The following is an 18,012-nucleotide window of genomic DNA, read 5'->3' on the forward strand; positions in this document are numbered from 1 at the left end:
GGAAATACTCAGGTTGTGGGCTCATTTGGTGATATCATAGGCATAAACTTGGCTTTCTGCCACTCTCCTGTTGCAGCATTCGTTACAATTAAAACAAAATAGAAATGGTTTGAAAATCTGCTCGATTTTTAGGCTAAATGATTCTTCCTTAATATCATATGGCAAGAAAAACATTACATGGTCATCTGCCTTTATTAGGACTGATATTTAGTAGCACCTTTGAATGAAGACACTATTAGGCTTAAGAAGCTGATGTATTTTGACCTGGAATATCAAAAATGAGCAACAGCTTCACTACATTAGATGGCAATCCCAATTCTGCAGATGAATTTAAGTATTAATATCTGGATCCAGAAGTACTCGAGCTGTTTTTGTACCTGTTATTCGACCATTATGCTCCTTCAATTCGTGATTCTTGATCCACTGGTTTCCACTTTTCTTATAAATATGAACCTCATGGTTATTGGGGCTAAGTGCTATCTCTGTAGAAACCAGAAAAACAACTAGTAAAAATTCACAGATTAGAAATCACCAATTAAATATTAAGTGTCAGATATTAATAAGGGTCACTGAACTTTAAATTCAAGGTTTCTAAAGATAATTTTACTAGACTGGTATACAGTCAGGCCAAACAGATCCTTGTATTTCAAAGAACTGTTTGATTCACTACACAAGTTTCCTGGTCAGTGGCAGGTTTATCCTAAGAGATGATGATACAGTTATAAGCATCTGGTGACTTTCCAATAATGTCAACCAGTATCTGAACTCTAAACACTTTGCTTTCCTTACGAGCAGTCTAGATAATCACAAGCTTAATATGCCAAACTTTAGTTCTACAGACCCATGATGGTTCATCTGGGACCGTACTGGCATTATTCCTATTGGAGTAGTACCGTGAAATGCTTAACAATTCATAACCTACTCTATGCCTTCTTTATGTGGTAGGATATCAGGTTTGTAGAATAAATTCTGTGCTTCAAGGTAGACGGATCTAAGGCCACCATCCCTGCTTTTACTTACACCCTTGAATGCTCTAAACCGGTATTTCACATAGTTAAGAGTGGATTATACTACTTTCAACTCCTCTCCCATTTGATCTCTTTTAGTGCTTTAGTTTCATAGAATCATAGAAACGTACAGCACAGAAGGCGGCCATTCGGCCTGTCCTGCTTATGCTGGCTCTTTGAAAGAGCAGTCGTGTTTAGTCTCACATCCCTGCTTTTCGTCCGTAATCATGCAAGTTTCTTATCCTCAAGTCCCTGTCCTACTCCCTTTTAAAATTATTTATGGGATCAGCTTCCACCCTCTTTTCAGGTAGAGCGTTCCACATCCCGACAACTTGGAGTGAAAACATTTCTCCTCATCTCCCCTCTAGATCGTTTGCCAATGATTTTGAATGTATGACCTCTAGTTAATAACCCATTCGCCAGAGGGAATAAGTTTTCTCCATCTACTCTATCAAAACCTCTAGTTTGATTCAGGAAAGAAATCAAATTTTCTCGTAAAATCTAGAGCCTTTATACTAGATTCTTAAAGTAAATCTGTGACCTAATGAAATAATTCAAAAATATTTCTGTTAGCTACAAGTTATAAATCTTAAATCTGCATCTTACGTTTTATTAACAAACATTATTCTGCACCTCTATTTTTATATGAAATGTTTCACTGGATGTCTCGCATTGAACATATAATGTAAAAGAGCAATGCAGATGCTCAATTTACAGAATAGTTTGTACCAGAATGGGGAAAGTTGTATAATTTACCAATAAAATTTAAGGACACAAAGGGAAGTAACTTAAGTTGACATAAAATGAAAGGTGAATAGCCAGGACTTGAAACATAATTTCTGTACGGGATCTAGCTGTCGGAGAGAAAGAACGAACGAACGGACGGAAGAAACTTGCATTTATACAAAGCCTTTCGAGGCATTCAAAAGCACTCCTCAGCCAATGAATTATGTTGAACTGCAGTTACTGTTGTTAGGTAAGCAAATGTGGCAGCCAATTTCCACACTGAAAAGTTTGACAAACAGAAAATTAAATGAATGACCAGATAATCTGCTTTTGGTGCCATTGATTGAAAGGAATGTTGGCAAGGACATCAGGAGAAATCTCTGCTCTTCACTGAGGGAATCCATTAATTATAATAAAATAATTTGAAAACACACAATACTGAATTGAAGCTTGCCAAATGAAGCTGTATTCCTTACTTTTTCACTGGGTGTGATACAATCAGGACTATTTCAATTCTACCACTGACCACCTCCAAATAAAGCACTACGGTAATTTAAAAAAAAAACCAACTGGAATTGCGTTTCTGGTACTCTCTTACAGGTGCCATTTTGCACACAGGCAGGCTGAACAAAATGTACAGGAAACTTTGGTTTATCCGGAGGTTAACTGTCCGGAATGCTCGAGCCACCAGCAAAAATCAGGAGTCGTTTTGTTAGGTTTTTTTTTCTTTTCGTTGCTTATTTTCCCACCAGTCAGGCTCTGCAAGGTCTCGCTGAAGCTGTTGCTAAGCTAGAGACGCTTGCAAGGTACGGCCGACTGTTTAGAAGCTGTTGCTAAGCAACAGGGTTTGTTGCCAGATACGAAGCTCAAAATCTCCGTATGTTTCAACATTAGCGCTGGTTTGTCTGGCAGTTTTGATGGGACGGCAACAGCTCGGTCCCGTCGGTGCCGGATAGCAAAGTTTCCTGTACCTGCACATTCCGACACACCCAAAGCCTCCCGGGTAAGCAACGCCTCGATTTTAAAATTCTTATGCTCGTTTTCAAATCCCTCCTTGACCTCGCCCCTCCCCATCTGTAATCTCCTCCAGCCCAACAACCCTCCGAGATATCTGCACTCCTCTAACTCTGGTGTCTTGAGCATCCCCAACTTTAAATCGCTCCACCATTGGCGGCCATGCCTTCAGCTGCCAAGGCCCTAATCTTTGGAATTCCCTCCCTAAACCTCTCCGTCTCTCTAGCTCTCTTTCCTCCTTTTAGGATGCTCCTTAAAACCTACCTCTTTGACCAAGCTTTTGGTTACCTGCCCTAATATTTCCTTATGTGGCTCGGTGTCAAATTTTGTTTGATAACGCTGTGAAACGCCTTGGGACGATTTACTACGTTAAAGGCACTATATAAATGCAAGTTTGTTGTTGTTGATCTTGTATCCAAAGCAGCTTGTGGAAAACTAGTGTTGGTTACTTCAATTGATGCAGACCCAGGGTAGGGGATGAATGACTGGCTGGATTACTGGATCTATTTTCTAACTGCAGTATGCAATACATAAATAATGAAAGTACATAAAAATTAGAAACAAGCCATACACTTGTTTAAAACGGCATCATAATGTTCTAAATGGGGTTTTACCTGTCATGCATGCAAGTTAAATGGAGTCTTCATCCTGAAGTAGACACTTAAAAATCCTCAAGTAGCAAGTCCTAATCCATGTTAAGATTTGTAGCTCAAACTCTTGGGCACCCGATCCTTAGTCTGTTACATGTGCTCAACATTTGGGGGTGGTGGGAGGGGGTGCCGCAATTTGTAAACTGGCACCATCTTTAAATGTTGTTTTCTTCAATGTGAGAAGTGCTGAGGAACTGAACCACCATCATAAATCAGTGCTGACTTATGGACAATGTTGTCCCAACCTACATGAACAGCTAATATAACGGCTGGTAGTTCTTTGCTCACTTGCATGCATGTATTGGATACCATTCTGCACCCAAATTTCTATGCACTATACTGTGCCTGCATTAAAATCCTATCTAACACTACTCTCCGATTGAACTCCTATGTTGCTGCTGTTCAGACTCAAGTCATCTGGGCAGGCCATGATAAATTTCAGGAGGGTGATGGATACATTTTCAAAGGCAGGGCTATTGACAGGTATGAAGTCTTTGATTTTTTTTTGTGATTTGATCGTAGCCAGAAAAAATCACCTGCAACGGCTTCTCTTCCCAATCCGGCATCGTTACCTCTGGGGTCCCCCGAGGATCTATCCTTGGCCCCCAACTTATTTCTCATCTATACGCTGCCCCTTGGCGACATCATCACAGCGTCAGTTTCCACATGTACGCTGACGACACCCAGCTCTACCTCACCACCACTTCTCTCGATCCCTCCACGGTCTCTAAATTGACACACTGCTTGTCCGACCTCCCGTACTGGATGAGCAGAAATTTTCTCCAATTAAATATTAGGAAGACCGAAGCCATCGTCTTCGAGCCCCGCCACAAACTCCGTTCCCTAACTACTGACTCCCTCCCTCTCCCTAACATCTGTCTGAGGCTGAACCACACTGTTCGCAACCTTGGTGTCATATTCGACCCTGTAATGAGCTTCCGACCACATATATCTGGCATAACGAAGACCGCCTATTTCCACCTCCGTAAATCACCCGTCTCTGCCCTTGCCTCAGCTCATCCACTGCTGAAACCCTCATCCATGCCTTTGTTACCTCTAGACTTGACTATTCCAACGCACTCCTGGCTGGCCTCCCACATTCTACCCTATGTAAACTTGAGGGCATCCAAAACTCGGCTGCCCGTGTCCTAACTCGCACCAAGTCCCGTTTACCCATCACTCCTGCGCTCGCTGGCCTATATTGGCTCCCGGTTAAACAGCGCCTTAATTTCAAAATTCTCATCCTGGTTTTCAAATTACTCCATGGCCTCGCCCCTCCCCATCTCTAATCTCCTTCTGCCCCACAACCCCCCCCCACCTCATATCGGTGCTCCTCAAATTCTGCCCTCTTGAGCATCTCTGATTATAATCGCTCAACCATCGGTGGCCGTGCCTTCAGCTGCCTAGGCCCTAAGCTCTGGAACTCCCTCCCTAAATCTCTCTGCCTCGCTTTCCTCCTTTAAGACACTCCTTAAAACCTACTTGTCATCTGCCCTAATCGCTTACGTGGTTCGATGTCAATTTTCTATCTTATAATATTCCTGTGAAGCGCCTTGGGACGTTTTACTACATTAAAAGGTGCTATATAAATACAAGTTGTTGTTGTTGTTTTGGGACTGGCCTGATGGATAGAAATGGTATTTTCCGTCTAATGTGCCTATAGACATTTCAGGGAGGGGGCACATTAGTTAAGTGCATCATGGTAACTGCGGTCTAATTGCCTGAGCGAGTTGGGAGGAATGTTCCAGAGTTATTTCTGTAGTTGGCCATAGGCTTTTTTTCCTGTCTCTTTTATTTGCTTCCCCAAGAGTTAAGAATATTGATTGAGGTAAATAGCATAGATGCATTTAAGGAGAAGCTAGATAAGTACATGAGGGAGAAAGTAATAGAAGGATATGTAGATAGGGTGAGGGTGAGATGAAGTAAGGTTGGAGGAGGCTTGTGTGGAGCATAAACACCGGCATAGACCCGTTGGGCCGAATGGCCTGTTTCTGTGCTGTAAATTCTCCAAGCACCAAGTTGATTATAAACACTTGCAAATCAAAGAGTACTTTCCAAAAAATGACGACCGCCACCGCTGAAGATATTTACGTAGAAATACACAGAAGTTACACACAAACAGGCCATTCAGCTCAACTAGTCTATGCTGTTCACATAACATAAGAAATAGGAGCAGGAATAGGCCACTTGAGCCCGCTCCGTCATTCAATAAGATCATAGCTGATCTTGGGCTCAAAGCCACTTCCCTGCCCGCTCCCCATAACCCTTCACTCCCTTATCTTGCAAAAATCTGTTTATCTCCATCTTAAATGTATTTAATGACCCAGCCTCCACGGCTCTCTGGGGCAGAGAATTCCACAGATTTACAACCCTCTGAGAGAAGAAATTCCTCATCTCAGTTCTAAAAGGGCGACCCTTTATTTTAAAACTGTGCCCCCGCGTTCTAGATTTCCCCACAAGGGTAAACATCCTCTCTGCATCTACCTTGTCAAGCCCCCTCAGTATCTTATATGTTTCAATAAGATCACCTCTCATTCTTCTAAATTCCAATGAGTATAGGCCCAACCTGCTCAACTTTTCTTCATAAGTCAACCCCCTCATCTCAGGAATCAACCATGTGAATCGTCTCTGAACTGCCTCCAATGCAAGTATATCCTTCCTTAAATAAGGAGACCAAAACTGTACGCAGTACTCAAGGTGTGGTCTCACCAATACCTTGTACAGTTGTAGCAGGATTCCCTGCTTTTATACTCCAACCCCCTTGCAATAAAGGCCAACATTCCATTTGCCGTTTTGATTACTTGCTGCACCTGTATGTTAACTTTTTGTGTTTCATGCACAAGGACCCCCAGGTCCCTCTGAACTGTAGCATTTTGTAATCTCTCTCCATTTAAATAATAATTTGCTTTTTTATTCTTCCTGTCAAAGTGGATAACCTTGCACTTTCCCACATTATACTCCATCTGTCAAATGTTTGCCCACTCACTTAGCCTGTCTATATCCCTTTGCAGATTCTTTGAGTCCTCTGCACAACTAGCTTTCCCACCCACACAGAAACCACACAGTGCAGATAGAGGCCATTTCGGCCCATCGAGCCTGCACCGACACATATCCCACCCGATCCCCGTAACCCCTACACCAACACATATTCCACCCTATCCCCGTAACCCCACGTATTTAATCCCCCTAACACTAAGGGTCAATTTATCATAGCCAATCAACCTAACCCACACATCTTTGGACTGTGGGAGGAAACCGGAGCAAACCCACGCAAACACGGGGAGAATGTGCAAACTCCACACAGACAGTCGCCCGAGGCTGGATTCGAACCCGGGTCCCTGGCGCTGTGAGGCAACAGTGCTAACCACTATGCCACCGTGCTGCATCTTTGTATCATCCGCAAACTTGGCTACATTACACTTGGTCCCTTCATCCAAGTCATTAATGTAGATTGTAAATAGTTGAGGCCCCAGCACCGATCCCTGTGGCACCCCACTAGTTACCGTTTGCCAACTGGAAAATGACCCATTTATCCCGACTCTCTGCTTTCTGTTAGTTAGCCAATTCTCTATCCATGCTAATATATTATCCCCAACTCCGTGAGCTCTTATCATATGCAGTAACCTTTTATGTGGCGCCTTATCGAATGCCTTGTGGAAATCCAAATACACCACATTCACTGGCTCACCTTTGTCCAACCAGCTCGTTACATCCTCAAAGAACTCCAGCAAATGTTAAAAATGATTTCCCTTTCATAAAACCATGCTGACTCTGCTTGACTGGATTATGATTTTCCAAATGCCCTGCTATGGCTTCCTTAATGAAGGACTCCAGCATTTTCCCAACGACAGATGTTAGGCTAACTGCTTTCTGTCTCCTTTTCTTAAATAGGGGTGTTACATTTGCGGTTTTCCAATCCGCTGGGACCTCACCAAAGTCCAGGGAATTTTGGTATATTACAACCAATGCATCCACTATCTCTGCAGCCATTTCTTTTAAGACCCTGGGATGCAGGTCATCTGGCCCAGGGGACTTGTCGTCTTTTCGTCCCATTATTTTACCAAGTACTTTTTCCTTAGTGATAGTCTTTAGTTCCCCCTCCTATGGCCCCTTGATTGTCCATTATTGGGATGTTGTTAGTGTCTTCCACCGTGAAGACAGATACAAAATATTTGTTCAGAGTCTCTGCCATTTTCCTGTTCCCCATTATTAATTCCCCAGTCTCATCCTCTAAGGGACCAACGTTTACTTTAGCTACTCTCTTCCTTTTTATATACTTGTAGAAGCTCTTACTATCTGTTTTAATATTTCTTGCCAGTTTACTCTCATAATTCATCTCGCTTATTATTTTAGTCATCCTCTGCTGGTTTTTAAAAATTTCCCAATCCTCTGGTCTCCCACCAATCTTGGCAACATTGTATGCCTTCGTTTTCAATTTGATACCATCTTTTACTTCCTTAGTTCGCCACGGATGGTGCTCCCTTCTCTTAAAGTTTTCTTTCTCACTGGAATATATTTTTGTTGAGAGATATGAAATATCTCCTTAAATGTCCGCCACTGCATTTCAACTGTCTTGCCCTTTAATTTATTTTTCCAGTCCACTTTAGCCAGTTCTGCCCTCATGCCACTGTAATTGCCTTTGTTTAAGATCAGGACACTGGTTTGAGATACAACTTTCTCACCCTCCAACTGAATTTGAAATTCAACCATGCTATGATCACTCTTTCCTAGAGGATTCTTTACTAGGAGATAATTTATTAATTCTGTCTCATTACACAGTACCAGATCCAAGATAGCCTGCTCCCTGGTTGGTTCCATTACATACTGTTCTAGGAAACCATCCCGGATACACTCTACGAACTCAAGGCTACCATGGTCAATTTGATTTGTCCAATCAATATGGAGATTAAAATCACCCATGATTATTACCGTACCTTTTTTACAGGCCTCCATTATTTGTTGATTTATACTCTGTCCAACAGTATTGCTACTGTTCGGGAGCCTGTAGACTACGCCCACCAGAGACTTTTTCCCCCTATTATTTTTTATTTCCACGCAAACCAATTCTATATCTTGATCTTCTGAGCCAATATCACTTCTCACCACTGCACTGATCCAATCCTTTACCAACAAAGCTATCCCACCTCCCTTTCCTTTCTGTCTATCCTTCCGAATTGTCAAATACCCTGGAGTATTCAGTTCCCAGCCCTGGTCACCTTGCAACCACGTCTCTGTAATGGCGGCGATCAGATCATACCCATTTGTATCTATTTGTGCCGTCAACTCATCTATCTTGTTACGAATGCTGTGTGCATTCAGATATAGAGCTTTTAACTTTGTCTTTATATTTCTCCTGGTTTTGGCCCCATTTTCTGTTGCAGTCTTATTTTTAAACATTCTGTCCCTTCCCGTCACACTCTGGTTATTAGTTCCCCCATCTCTATCCTGCTCTATGGTTTCTCATTTCCCATTGACTTTTTTAATTCCCACTAACCTGGACCACCCCCCCTCTCTCTACAGCCCTAGTTATTCGATTCGCCAGGACACTGGTCCCAGCATGGCTCATGTGAAGCCCGTCCAAACGGAACAGCTCCCTCTTATCCCAGTACTGGTGTCAGTGCCCACAAATCGAAACCCATTTCTCCCACACCAATCTTTGAGCCACTCGCTCATTTCTCTGATCTGATTTACCCTATGCAAATTCACTCGTGGCTCAGGTAGTAATCAAGAGGTTATTACCTTTGTGGTTCTGCTTTTTAATTTAGCCCCTAGCTGCTCACTCTCTCAGCAGAACCTCTTTCTTTGTCCTACCTATGTCATTGGTACCTACGTGGACAATGACAACTAGACCTTCCCCCTCCCACTCCAAGTTCCTCTCCAGCCCAGAGGAGATGTCCTTAACCCTGGCACCGGACAGGCAACACAGCCTTCGGGACTCACGCTCTCGGCTGTAGAGAACAGTATCTATCCCCCTAACTATACTGTCCCCCATCACTACACCATTTCTTTTTACTCCCCCCACTTGAATGGCTCCCTGTACCACGGTGCTGTGGTCAGATTGCTCATCCTCCCTGCAGTCCCTACCCTCGTCCACACAGGGAGCAAGAATCTCATACCTGTTGGACAAGGCCAAGGGCTGAGGCTCCTCCATCACTTATTTTTTCATATTCTCTTGTTTTTTAAAAAATTCTTATAGTCCTTCTTCCTCAATTTTAATTGGTTTCTAACCTCTTTATCCATGGTGTCCTAAAACTACCAGTAGTTTAGTGAACTGCTGAACCCAGGGGCAACAGAAACTATATACAGAGAAGATATTGTGCCAGCAATGGTATATGACAGGAGTGACTGACAGTTTCTCTCATAATTTAAAGGCTATGCTCGTTGGACCACATTAATAATAAGGTTTTACTTTGAAATGTGCCATCTCATGCAAATGTAACTACAGAGTTTTCTCAAGGGTAATTGATCACATTCCTGGGCAGTGAAGATATCCCTAACATGCGATTAGCCAACCAGTCACTAGCCGCACCCTAAACAAATTAAAGGTTAGTGTGAAGAACTTCTCATTAAGTAGAGCCTTTTAAAATTCCCAGCGGGTCTTTTACACAGGTTCAATTAAGTTGTCAATTGTGCAAGTTTTTTTGAATGCGGTTATTTGAGTGGAATTTCCACACTTCAGGGTATGAACTGGCATTTTTACAGTATGGAACATGGGAGATTCATGCACTGGCTGTGTATTTACATGGCTAAATTATCTTCTATCTCAACAGTAAATTTGGTGGGTCTACTATTCTACCACTGGGATCTGAGATTTAGCAGTGTAAACACGAGGAGTCAGCACAAAGACACCAGCCTCCTGTGAACAAGAGTCAGTGTAAAATTGCCTTCAATGTAAAAACACAGAACTATTAGCATAATCAACAATACTTCCAGTTTTCCCCAAAGGACTGATTATTCATGCCCGTTTAGAGGAATATCTGAAAATATAACTTACGTGTCCGATCTTGATTCCAGGCATGGCATGTGATTGGCTCAAAGAAGAATTGATGGCGAGACATTCTAGTGTCAAGGCTTCTTTATGACCGGCACTGAACCTGTAGGATTTTATAAAGGGTGAAATAGCATTTCAAATCAAATCAGTGTTTTCAACACATATCTATTCAAATATACTAATGCTTCCCATGTTAAAAATCTTATTAAAACACCACTGACTAGTATTATCTTCAGTAATTTATTCAAAATTACTGAAAGGAAGAGGGCGGCCACATTTTCTGTACAAGATGCGACCTAGGTTCAACACAGCAACAGCACCTAAACAGTATTGACTCAAAGGACAGGCTTTTAAAAAATAAATTAAATGGACAACTGTTATCACAGTACTTCACAATACATGATTACCCTAGTTTTACCCTTTTGTCTGAATACATAAGGCACTAGTTGTGGTTTTTTTGGTGGAGGCAATCTTTGACCTTTAAGATTTTCTCATGAAATACATTATTCCTACATTACAACAGTGGCTACACTTCAAAAGTACTTCATTAGCTGTAAAGTGCTTTGGGGTGTCCCGAGGTTGTGAACGGTGCTATATAAATGCAAGTCTTTCTTTCTATGCTCCAGCTGAAATAGCAGGGAACTGATCTGCTCTAATGTCTCTAAATAGCCAAAGGCGAGCAAGAGATATTCTTTAGAGAGGCGCACCTAGCCTATACACTGCATCTTACCAAGATGCCAAAAGCAAGTTTGGGATCACATCACTGAGGAAAGTGCAGGCACGAACCTGTGCTCTAATCATTGTGTTCAAAGGGTGAGTGCTCTGGAATGGTTAGAATCTGTACTTTACTTGTCCCAGAGCAGCCATCCACAAACACCTTTACAACCTGAAGATACCAATGAATCACAAAGAATTGAATCAGTTTTTTTTTTAAAACACTAAAATGTCTTTGATCACTGGGTGCCAACAGTTACACAGAATAGGAATGTAGGAGGCTGGAAAAGACCTTTGTAATCCATCTGGATGGTCCCAAAGTTCAAAAAAATAGCTCTACTTATATTCCTCAACTACCTCTTTCACCAAAAACATAATCCAGCTCCCTCTCAAACTGACCAACACTATGTGTCGCCACTGTCTCTGCAGGTAGTCTGTTCCACACATTATGAACCAGTGTGTGGAACAAGAAATCAGCATCAGAAACTGTCCCTATTCTGTGCCTTCCGACCTTGTGGACCAATCTCCTGTACGGCTGACTGAGGGACAAGCAGAGTTTAATGAAGGTCATTGAACACCATTATAATGGAACGGAGAGGAAACACTACATTCTTCCAGTCACCATGGGGGCAGAATAATAACTACAGTGCATCACTTGGCTTACAAAAGCAAAATATACATTTGTAACTGAAATGAAACCTTACATGACAAATTTAATTTCTTTAATAATTTCCTTCCTAAACAAACAATCTCCTGCAAAAGCGAGGATGATGACCTCAATCATTAAACCTATGCACAACTTGCCTAGACAGTGCACGTGCTCAATATTAAATATAGTTAGGCAGCTGTATTTAGCAACATTTTGCTCTCCAAATCAGAGCTCATGTTTTGTCCTCAATTTTGATCATCAAGAATTTCTATTCTACTTGTACTGCTTAGTTGTAACTGGAAAATATTTTAATCCAAAGCAGCGAGAGACTGATTGTTCCACTTTTAAGCAAATATTGGTACTGATTTTTCCTGTATTTGTCAGAAAAGGTCTAATACAGAGGAAGTCTGCACAGTGGAGAACAAACTATCACAGCAGTAACAACCAGAGTGCAGCAGAATTGTCAGAAGTAAAATTTAAGAATTAAACTTCTTGCCAAGTGAAAACTGTGGCAGCAAGGTTAAGGATTTATTTACAGAAGCAACACATTATTAATAGCTATAAAGGACACGATTCAGCCAAATATTTGTAAAAACAGTGTCTTAGCAATGTTAATTACAACAGAATGTGCAGCAGGTTTCCTGTAGCACATAAATCCGGTGCCTAATTCCTCAATTAAGTCACCTTTCAAAATTTTCAAAGTAAAATAAATTTGCATGAGGTACTTGGCATTAAGGCTGATTTTGTGAAATTCCACCCAAGCACTAAGCTCATAGAAAACACTTTCAAAATCAGAGAAATAGACTTTTTATCCCATATTATTAATAATGACAGACTGTGCAGAAGATTTAAGGTTGCCTGGGTAACACAGCATCTTCCATTTGAGAATGCCAAATTCAAGCAACTGCTTTGGTGATGCAAGTGCACTCTGACTCTCATAAATGTTACTGCCAATTGTTATAAACCATGACTAGGTCTTTCGTAACCAATCATTACAGCACATTCAAGAATGAGGAACAATGGGCATTCTTCGCTGTAGAACAGCCTGCACAACAGTCACCAAAGTTAATTCTCACCTACAGCATCAGAACAGGTTAGGATTGTTGACGACAAATCGAATCTCGGCACTAGGATAGACACACATTTGGCAGTGAACCTCATTTAAAAAAAAGGTGACTGAAATGCTGATTACCAAACAAAAACAAAAAAAATCCCACATTCTGCCAGCTAGCTAGGATTAACACTTTTACTCACAGGAATTTCAAGAATTTACTTATAGACAACTGAAGCTGGATTACCATTTTGTGCCTATAGAGAAACGATTAATTGAAGCACTCATAATACATTCATGCAGAAACAACTTTAAAAATGACATTTCCAGATTTTAAAGCCACAGGACTGACAACACTACATCACAAATAAAACCCACTCAATTCCTTCTTCCTACTCCAGTTAATGAGCCACAATAACACATCAGTAACAGATGAATAAAAACCTTCAGCGTTGTCACTGGTGTAATCATTTAGTGCAGTCGATATTTGTGTGTGCAGTTTGTGTTCTTGATAAAAGGCCTGTGAAATCACTAAGTTTCACATGAAATGCTTTTACATATAGTCTACTGACAATTCAGTTGTTCTTTGCACAAAACATTTTTTGAACTGAAATAAACTGAATTTTTCAATAATTTCAATAATATAGCACGGCGGAATTCTGTGCTAAAAATTCAACATCAGATAATCTGAAAAAAAAGCAGACTACATATATTTGTATGTGTATTTATTTCCATTGTTCTATAATGCAAAAGCTTAATTCCTATCATAATTTAAGAAATTACTTTGCGAGGCACTTTACAGGAAGCACTGTCAAACACCAATCAAATCACGCATAAAACCACTGAATGGGCATTGCTGTTGTACTATGTGGTTTTATTGCTGGTGAATGCGCCCTGGTTTTAACCGCCATACATTGATACGAAGCATGCAATCTCTCACTTTTACGTAGACTTGGATTGCCGTGGAGCACAGGTAACAGTAAAAGGCTGAAGAGCGTCACTGGAAATTAGTGCCGTTCCGAGCGGGAATGCGATGGTACCATTTCTAGTTGAATTGCAGTCAGCAATTTTATATTATAATAATGCTGGCGCTGCTTTGAATGTGCAGTCAGCAAGATTTAAATATTGATCCAACACAAGTTAGTTTGCGCACAATTGTGCATTCTGCTCGCTGTCCCTTTCGATCAGCGCTACAATATTTTATTTGTAAAAGTTTTCACTTTGAAAATCTGTGAAACATTGTGTGGCTTGAAGGGAGAGTTAATGGATTAGCTGTGTTGAGGTTTTGATGGGTCCAACAGACTTTTCTCATCTCTCACTTGTGTTATGTGCACTATGGCCTGTAACATATTTAGTACACTAATATAAATAGGCGATGGAAAAAAAAAGCCAGTACATTTTTATATTGAGCGATAAGCTGCATGTGTGTTGTACTTAATTCATTCACCTTAAAGTGCTCCCACACTACCACAAAAAGTACTTCAAGTGTTCTATAGTTCAAAATGCTCTCAACAAGCACTATTCAAGTATGGTAGTACAAAAATCTATCATTTTACTGCTGGGTGCTTTTCACAGTCCAAGGAGACACAGTATGAAAATTTCACATACCCATTACATTTTGCTGATAATTGAAAACAGAGCTAAACCTAGCATCCCGATATAGGATCTGACATTGCAAGGTGCAGTGTTGTTCTTTCCACCCAAGGTACCTATTTTATGATATTCTTAATTAGATATTACATTCCAACCTTTTGTTGCTAAACTATTATCCTTTACCTAAAAGAATTCCACAAAGTTGTGGAACTTGTCCAGCATCACGTCATTACACATGACATCAACCACGACTACCTAAGGCTGATGACATATTTTAGGATATTGTTGCACAGAATCATGTTTATGTAATTGTACAACAGGACTTGAATGGTGTGATCAAATGTATAAAAAAGGACTTCGTCAATGGGTTGGTGACAGGATAATTCGAATCAACTACTGTCGTTTTCTGCTGATTAAAAATCCTTATGCAGGCACTTGATAAACGAAAACATTATTTTTATCTGAGCACATACACAAGAGTGAGAAAGAAGGAATTTGCATTTATACAGTGCTTTTCGCACCCTCCGGATGTTCCAAAGTGCTCACAGCCAATGAATTACTTCTAAAGTGTAGTCAGTGTTATTTTAGTCGACAAAGGTAGCAGCCAGTTTGCAAGCTACAAGATCCTACAAACAGCAGTGAGATGAAAGACTGGTTAATCTATTTTAGTGGTGTTTGAGGGATGAACGTTGGCCAGGCTACCAATAGAACTTTCAGTTCTTCAAATATGGCCATGGGATCTTTTATGTCCACCTGAAGCAGGAGCACTGGGCCTTGGTGTAACATCGCAACTAATGCAACACTCCCTCAGTACTGCACTGAACCGGCGGTTTAAATTCAGTGACCAAGGTGTGTACAGACATGTAAAATGCATAGCAGTTGACTAGAGTAAACTAAACAACTCAACTTCAAACGTGATTTTCCTAGTTCTTGGAGCAAGCATGAAAACTGTAAACTGCTATCACTGAATATTTTCGAAACTTCAAGAAAATAATTTTGCAAAAGCTTTATGGCTTGCAGTCACAATCAACTCATTTCTGCTGTGATTCTCATCTTCGACAACACTTTACATTCCATCGCTCTTATCTTATTGTTCCCCACCCTATTCAGACTTCAACCTAATGACTCAAGTTTCATTACACTGAAGACATGCGAGACTGGTACAATCCAACCTTAAACTCACAAAACAAACATGCATTCTAAAACCAAGGTAAAGTACAACCTTCTGTAGCAATAGGCATTTCAGGGCACAGATACAGCGACTAACCCCAACTCCATATGCTAAAAAAAAAATCTGACTCCTCCGTGGAAGGAGTCTCCATTCACTAGTGTTTTTTTTTGTTGCAGTGTGTGCATTGTGGAAATCTCTCTAAAATAAGCACTGTTGCAATCTTATTTATATATAATTGCAAAGTTTCCTGAACCCACAGAAAAATGCAGTAATGATTTAAAAATCTGTCAGCTTGGCTCAGTGGTAATACTCTCACCTGTCAGGAGGTCCTGGGTTCAAGCTCCACTCCAGGGACTTGAGCACAGAACTACTGAGGGAGTACTCCATTGTTCGTAGTGCTGCCTTTCAGGTAAGATATTAAACCGAGACCCCGCCTGCCTATTCAGGTGGATCTAAAAGACATGGCACTTTTAAAAGAGGAAAAGGGACATTCTCCCAGTGTCCTGGCCAACATGTATCCCGCAACCAATACAATCAGAACTGGTCATTTATCTTACTGCTGTTTGTGGAACCTTGCTATGCTTGCCTACAGAGCAACAATGACTTCACTTCAAAATAATTAATTGGCTGTGAAGCACTTTGGAGCATCCCAAGAATGTGAAAAGGTGCTACAGTATATAAATGCAAGTTCTTTCTTTCTAACAGTTAAACCGTGCCACAATTAGTTCTCCGCAACTGACCATCAATATTTAAATTGTTACTTAGCCTTCTCTTTGTGTATTATGCATTTAGCATAAAAGCCTATAACCAATTATTGCCACTAGGCTTATTGGTACAAACATGCTACAGGAAAATTGCCTGTCCACCATGCCAGTTTCCTTCCATCACAATCACCACCACTGACTAACCCATAACTGCTTCACTCCAGTACTACAAGGCTCAACATTCTCTTTCTGAACACAACCTAAATCTGAAAGGGTATATACATGAATGAAAATTTCACATGCCCATTATGCTTTATTGAAACCACTGTGGCAAAACATCATACACCAAATATGCATGATTTTACACAAGATTAAAAGTTTTCATATAAATTCCTTCCCAAGCTTTACATACGATTAGACAACACAAAATAAGACAGAACGTTGCTTCCTTGCTGACAAAGGATAGATACCTAATGGCTTTCGGAGGAGCATCACCAATCTGATCAAATCCTTTGCCAGGTATGCAAACAGGATTTCCTGGATCACATGCCTGAAATTCCTAACATCTTAGGCTTTCTCTCCCTCTAAATTAAAAACTCTGGAATCTACAAACCGACCCCCACACCCCATAATTATTGCATCTGTGGGGGTAGATACAGAAAAGCACAACACAAACATATTGCTTTTCATTCTTTCGAATAGAGAATTACTGCAGCATACTAAATAGAGAATTGCTGAAACACTTGAGCTCCAGATTGGGCCAGAATGGTAAACGGACTTTGGTGAACTCCAGTGGAAAATGTGAGTGTTTCTGACCGCCGGGCGCTGCAGTAACTCTATGAAGCGAACTGTGCCGGTCGGTCACTGTCTTTTTATTCACTGGCCCCACACACACACCCCCTCTCCTCGGTTATGTTGGCAGCCCCCGGGTATTGCCGCAGCCTGGGGTCGGTCCCGCGTCCCCCAGGGGGCGGGGGAGGCAGGTCATGAGGAGGGGGGGAAGCAAGCTTTTTTCTCCTTCCTGGGTCTCAGCGGTCATTTCCGAGCCGGGGTTCAAGCGGAGTGCAAGCGGCAGACCGGGCTCTCCCCCTTCTCTCTCTCTGTCGGTCGGTCGGTTGCCGGCTCTTTCCCGGCCTAGGCCTCAACGGCTTCTTTTCCCACTTGGGGCCCGGCGTCCTTGTCTCGATCCCCCCCGCCGCCCCAAACACCGTCCCCTCACACACATACACCCCACACCCACCCCGCCTCCGCGGGACCTCCCCTTCCCGGCCGTTACCTGGCGCGGCGCGGCGTGTCGGTGTCGCGGTTGAATTCGCGGACTCTGGTCAGTCGACACGAATTCGGTCGCCAGGCGGAGACGGGACTAGTCGGCGATCCGGGAGCGGCACCCGCGGGGACGCGCACGTACGCGGGGCGCACCGGGTGCGTGGACGCGCGCGCGTACCGGACGCTGAATCCGGTGGCGCGCCCGCAAGCGGTTGCTAGGGGGCGCGCCCTTCAGGTCGTGCCAGTTTGCCTGGTAACGCTTTCTTAATTAAAAGAAAGACTTGTATTTATATAGCGCCTTTCACGACCACCGGACGTCTCAAAGCGCTTTACAGCCAATGAAGTACTTTTTTTTGAAGTGCGGTCACTGTTTTAATGTAGGAAACCGGGCAGCCAAATTGCGCACAGCAAGCTCCCACAAACAGCAATTTGATCATGACCACATTGTAGGAACGGAGGTTCCTAACGAAAAGACT

At 41.9% G+C, this 18,012-nt stretch overlaps 1 protein-coding gene across 2 annotated transcripts in view; it reads right to left on the reverse strand.

Moving 5' to 3' along the window:
• Nucleotides 1-17,765, reverse strand: part of LOC147110367 (actin-related protein 2/3 complex subunit 1A-B) — a 36,830-nt gene extending 19,065 nt beyond the window's left edge. The window contains exons 1-3 of one of the 2 annotated variants that reach the window (XM_086000311.1): nt 17,554-17,765; nt 10,392-10,493; nt 378-482 (exon numbers count right to left, since the gene is read on the reverse strand). In XM_086000311.1, coding sequence (XP_085856437.1) covers nt 378-482; nt 10,392-10,455 — 169 coding nt within the window. In that variant the 5' untranslated portion in view covers nt 10,456-10,493; nt 17,554-17,765. Of the gene's footprint in view, nt 1-377; nt 483-10,391; nt 10,494-17,546 lie in introns of both variants that reach the window. The other variant, XM_086000310.1, reaches the window with a different exon arrangement.
• Nucleotides 17,766-18,012: the final 247 nt, after the last annotated feature.

This window comes from Somniosus microcephalus, chromosome 11 (genome assembly GCF_052327205.1).
Source record: "Somniosus microcephalus isolate GS21.2 chromosome 11, FLI_Smic_1.0, whole genome shotgun sequence".
In the NCBI taxonomy this organism is placed as follows: Eukaryota; Metazoa; Chordata; class Chondrichthyes; order Squaliformes; family Somniosidae; genus Somniosus; species Somniosus microcephalus.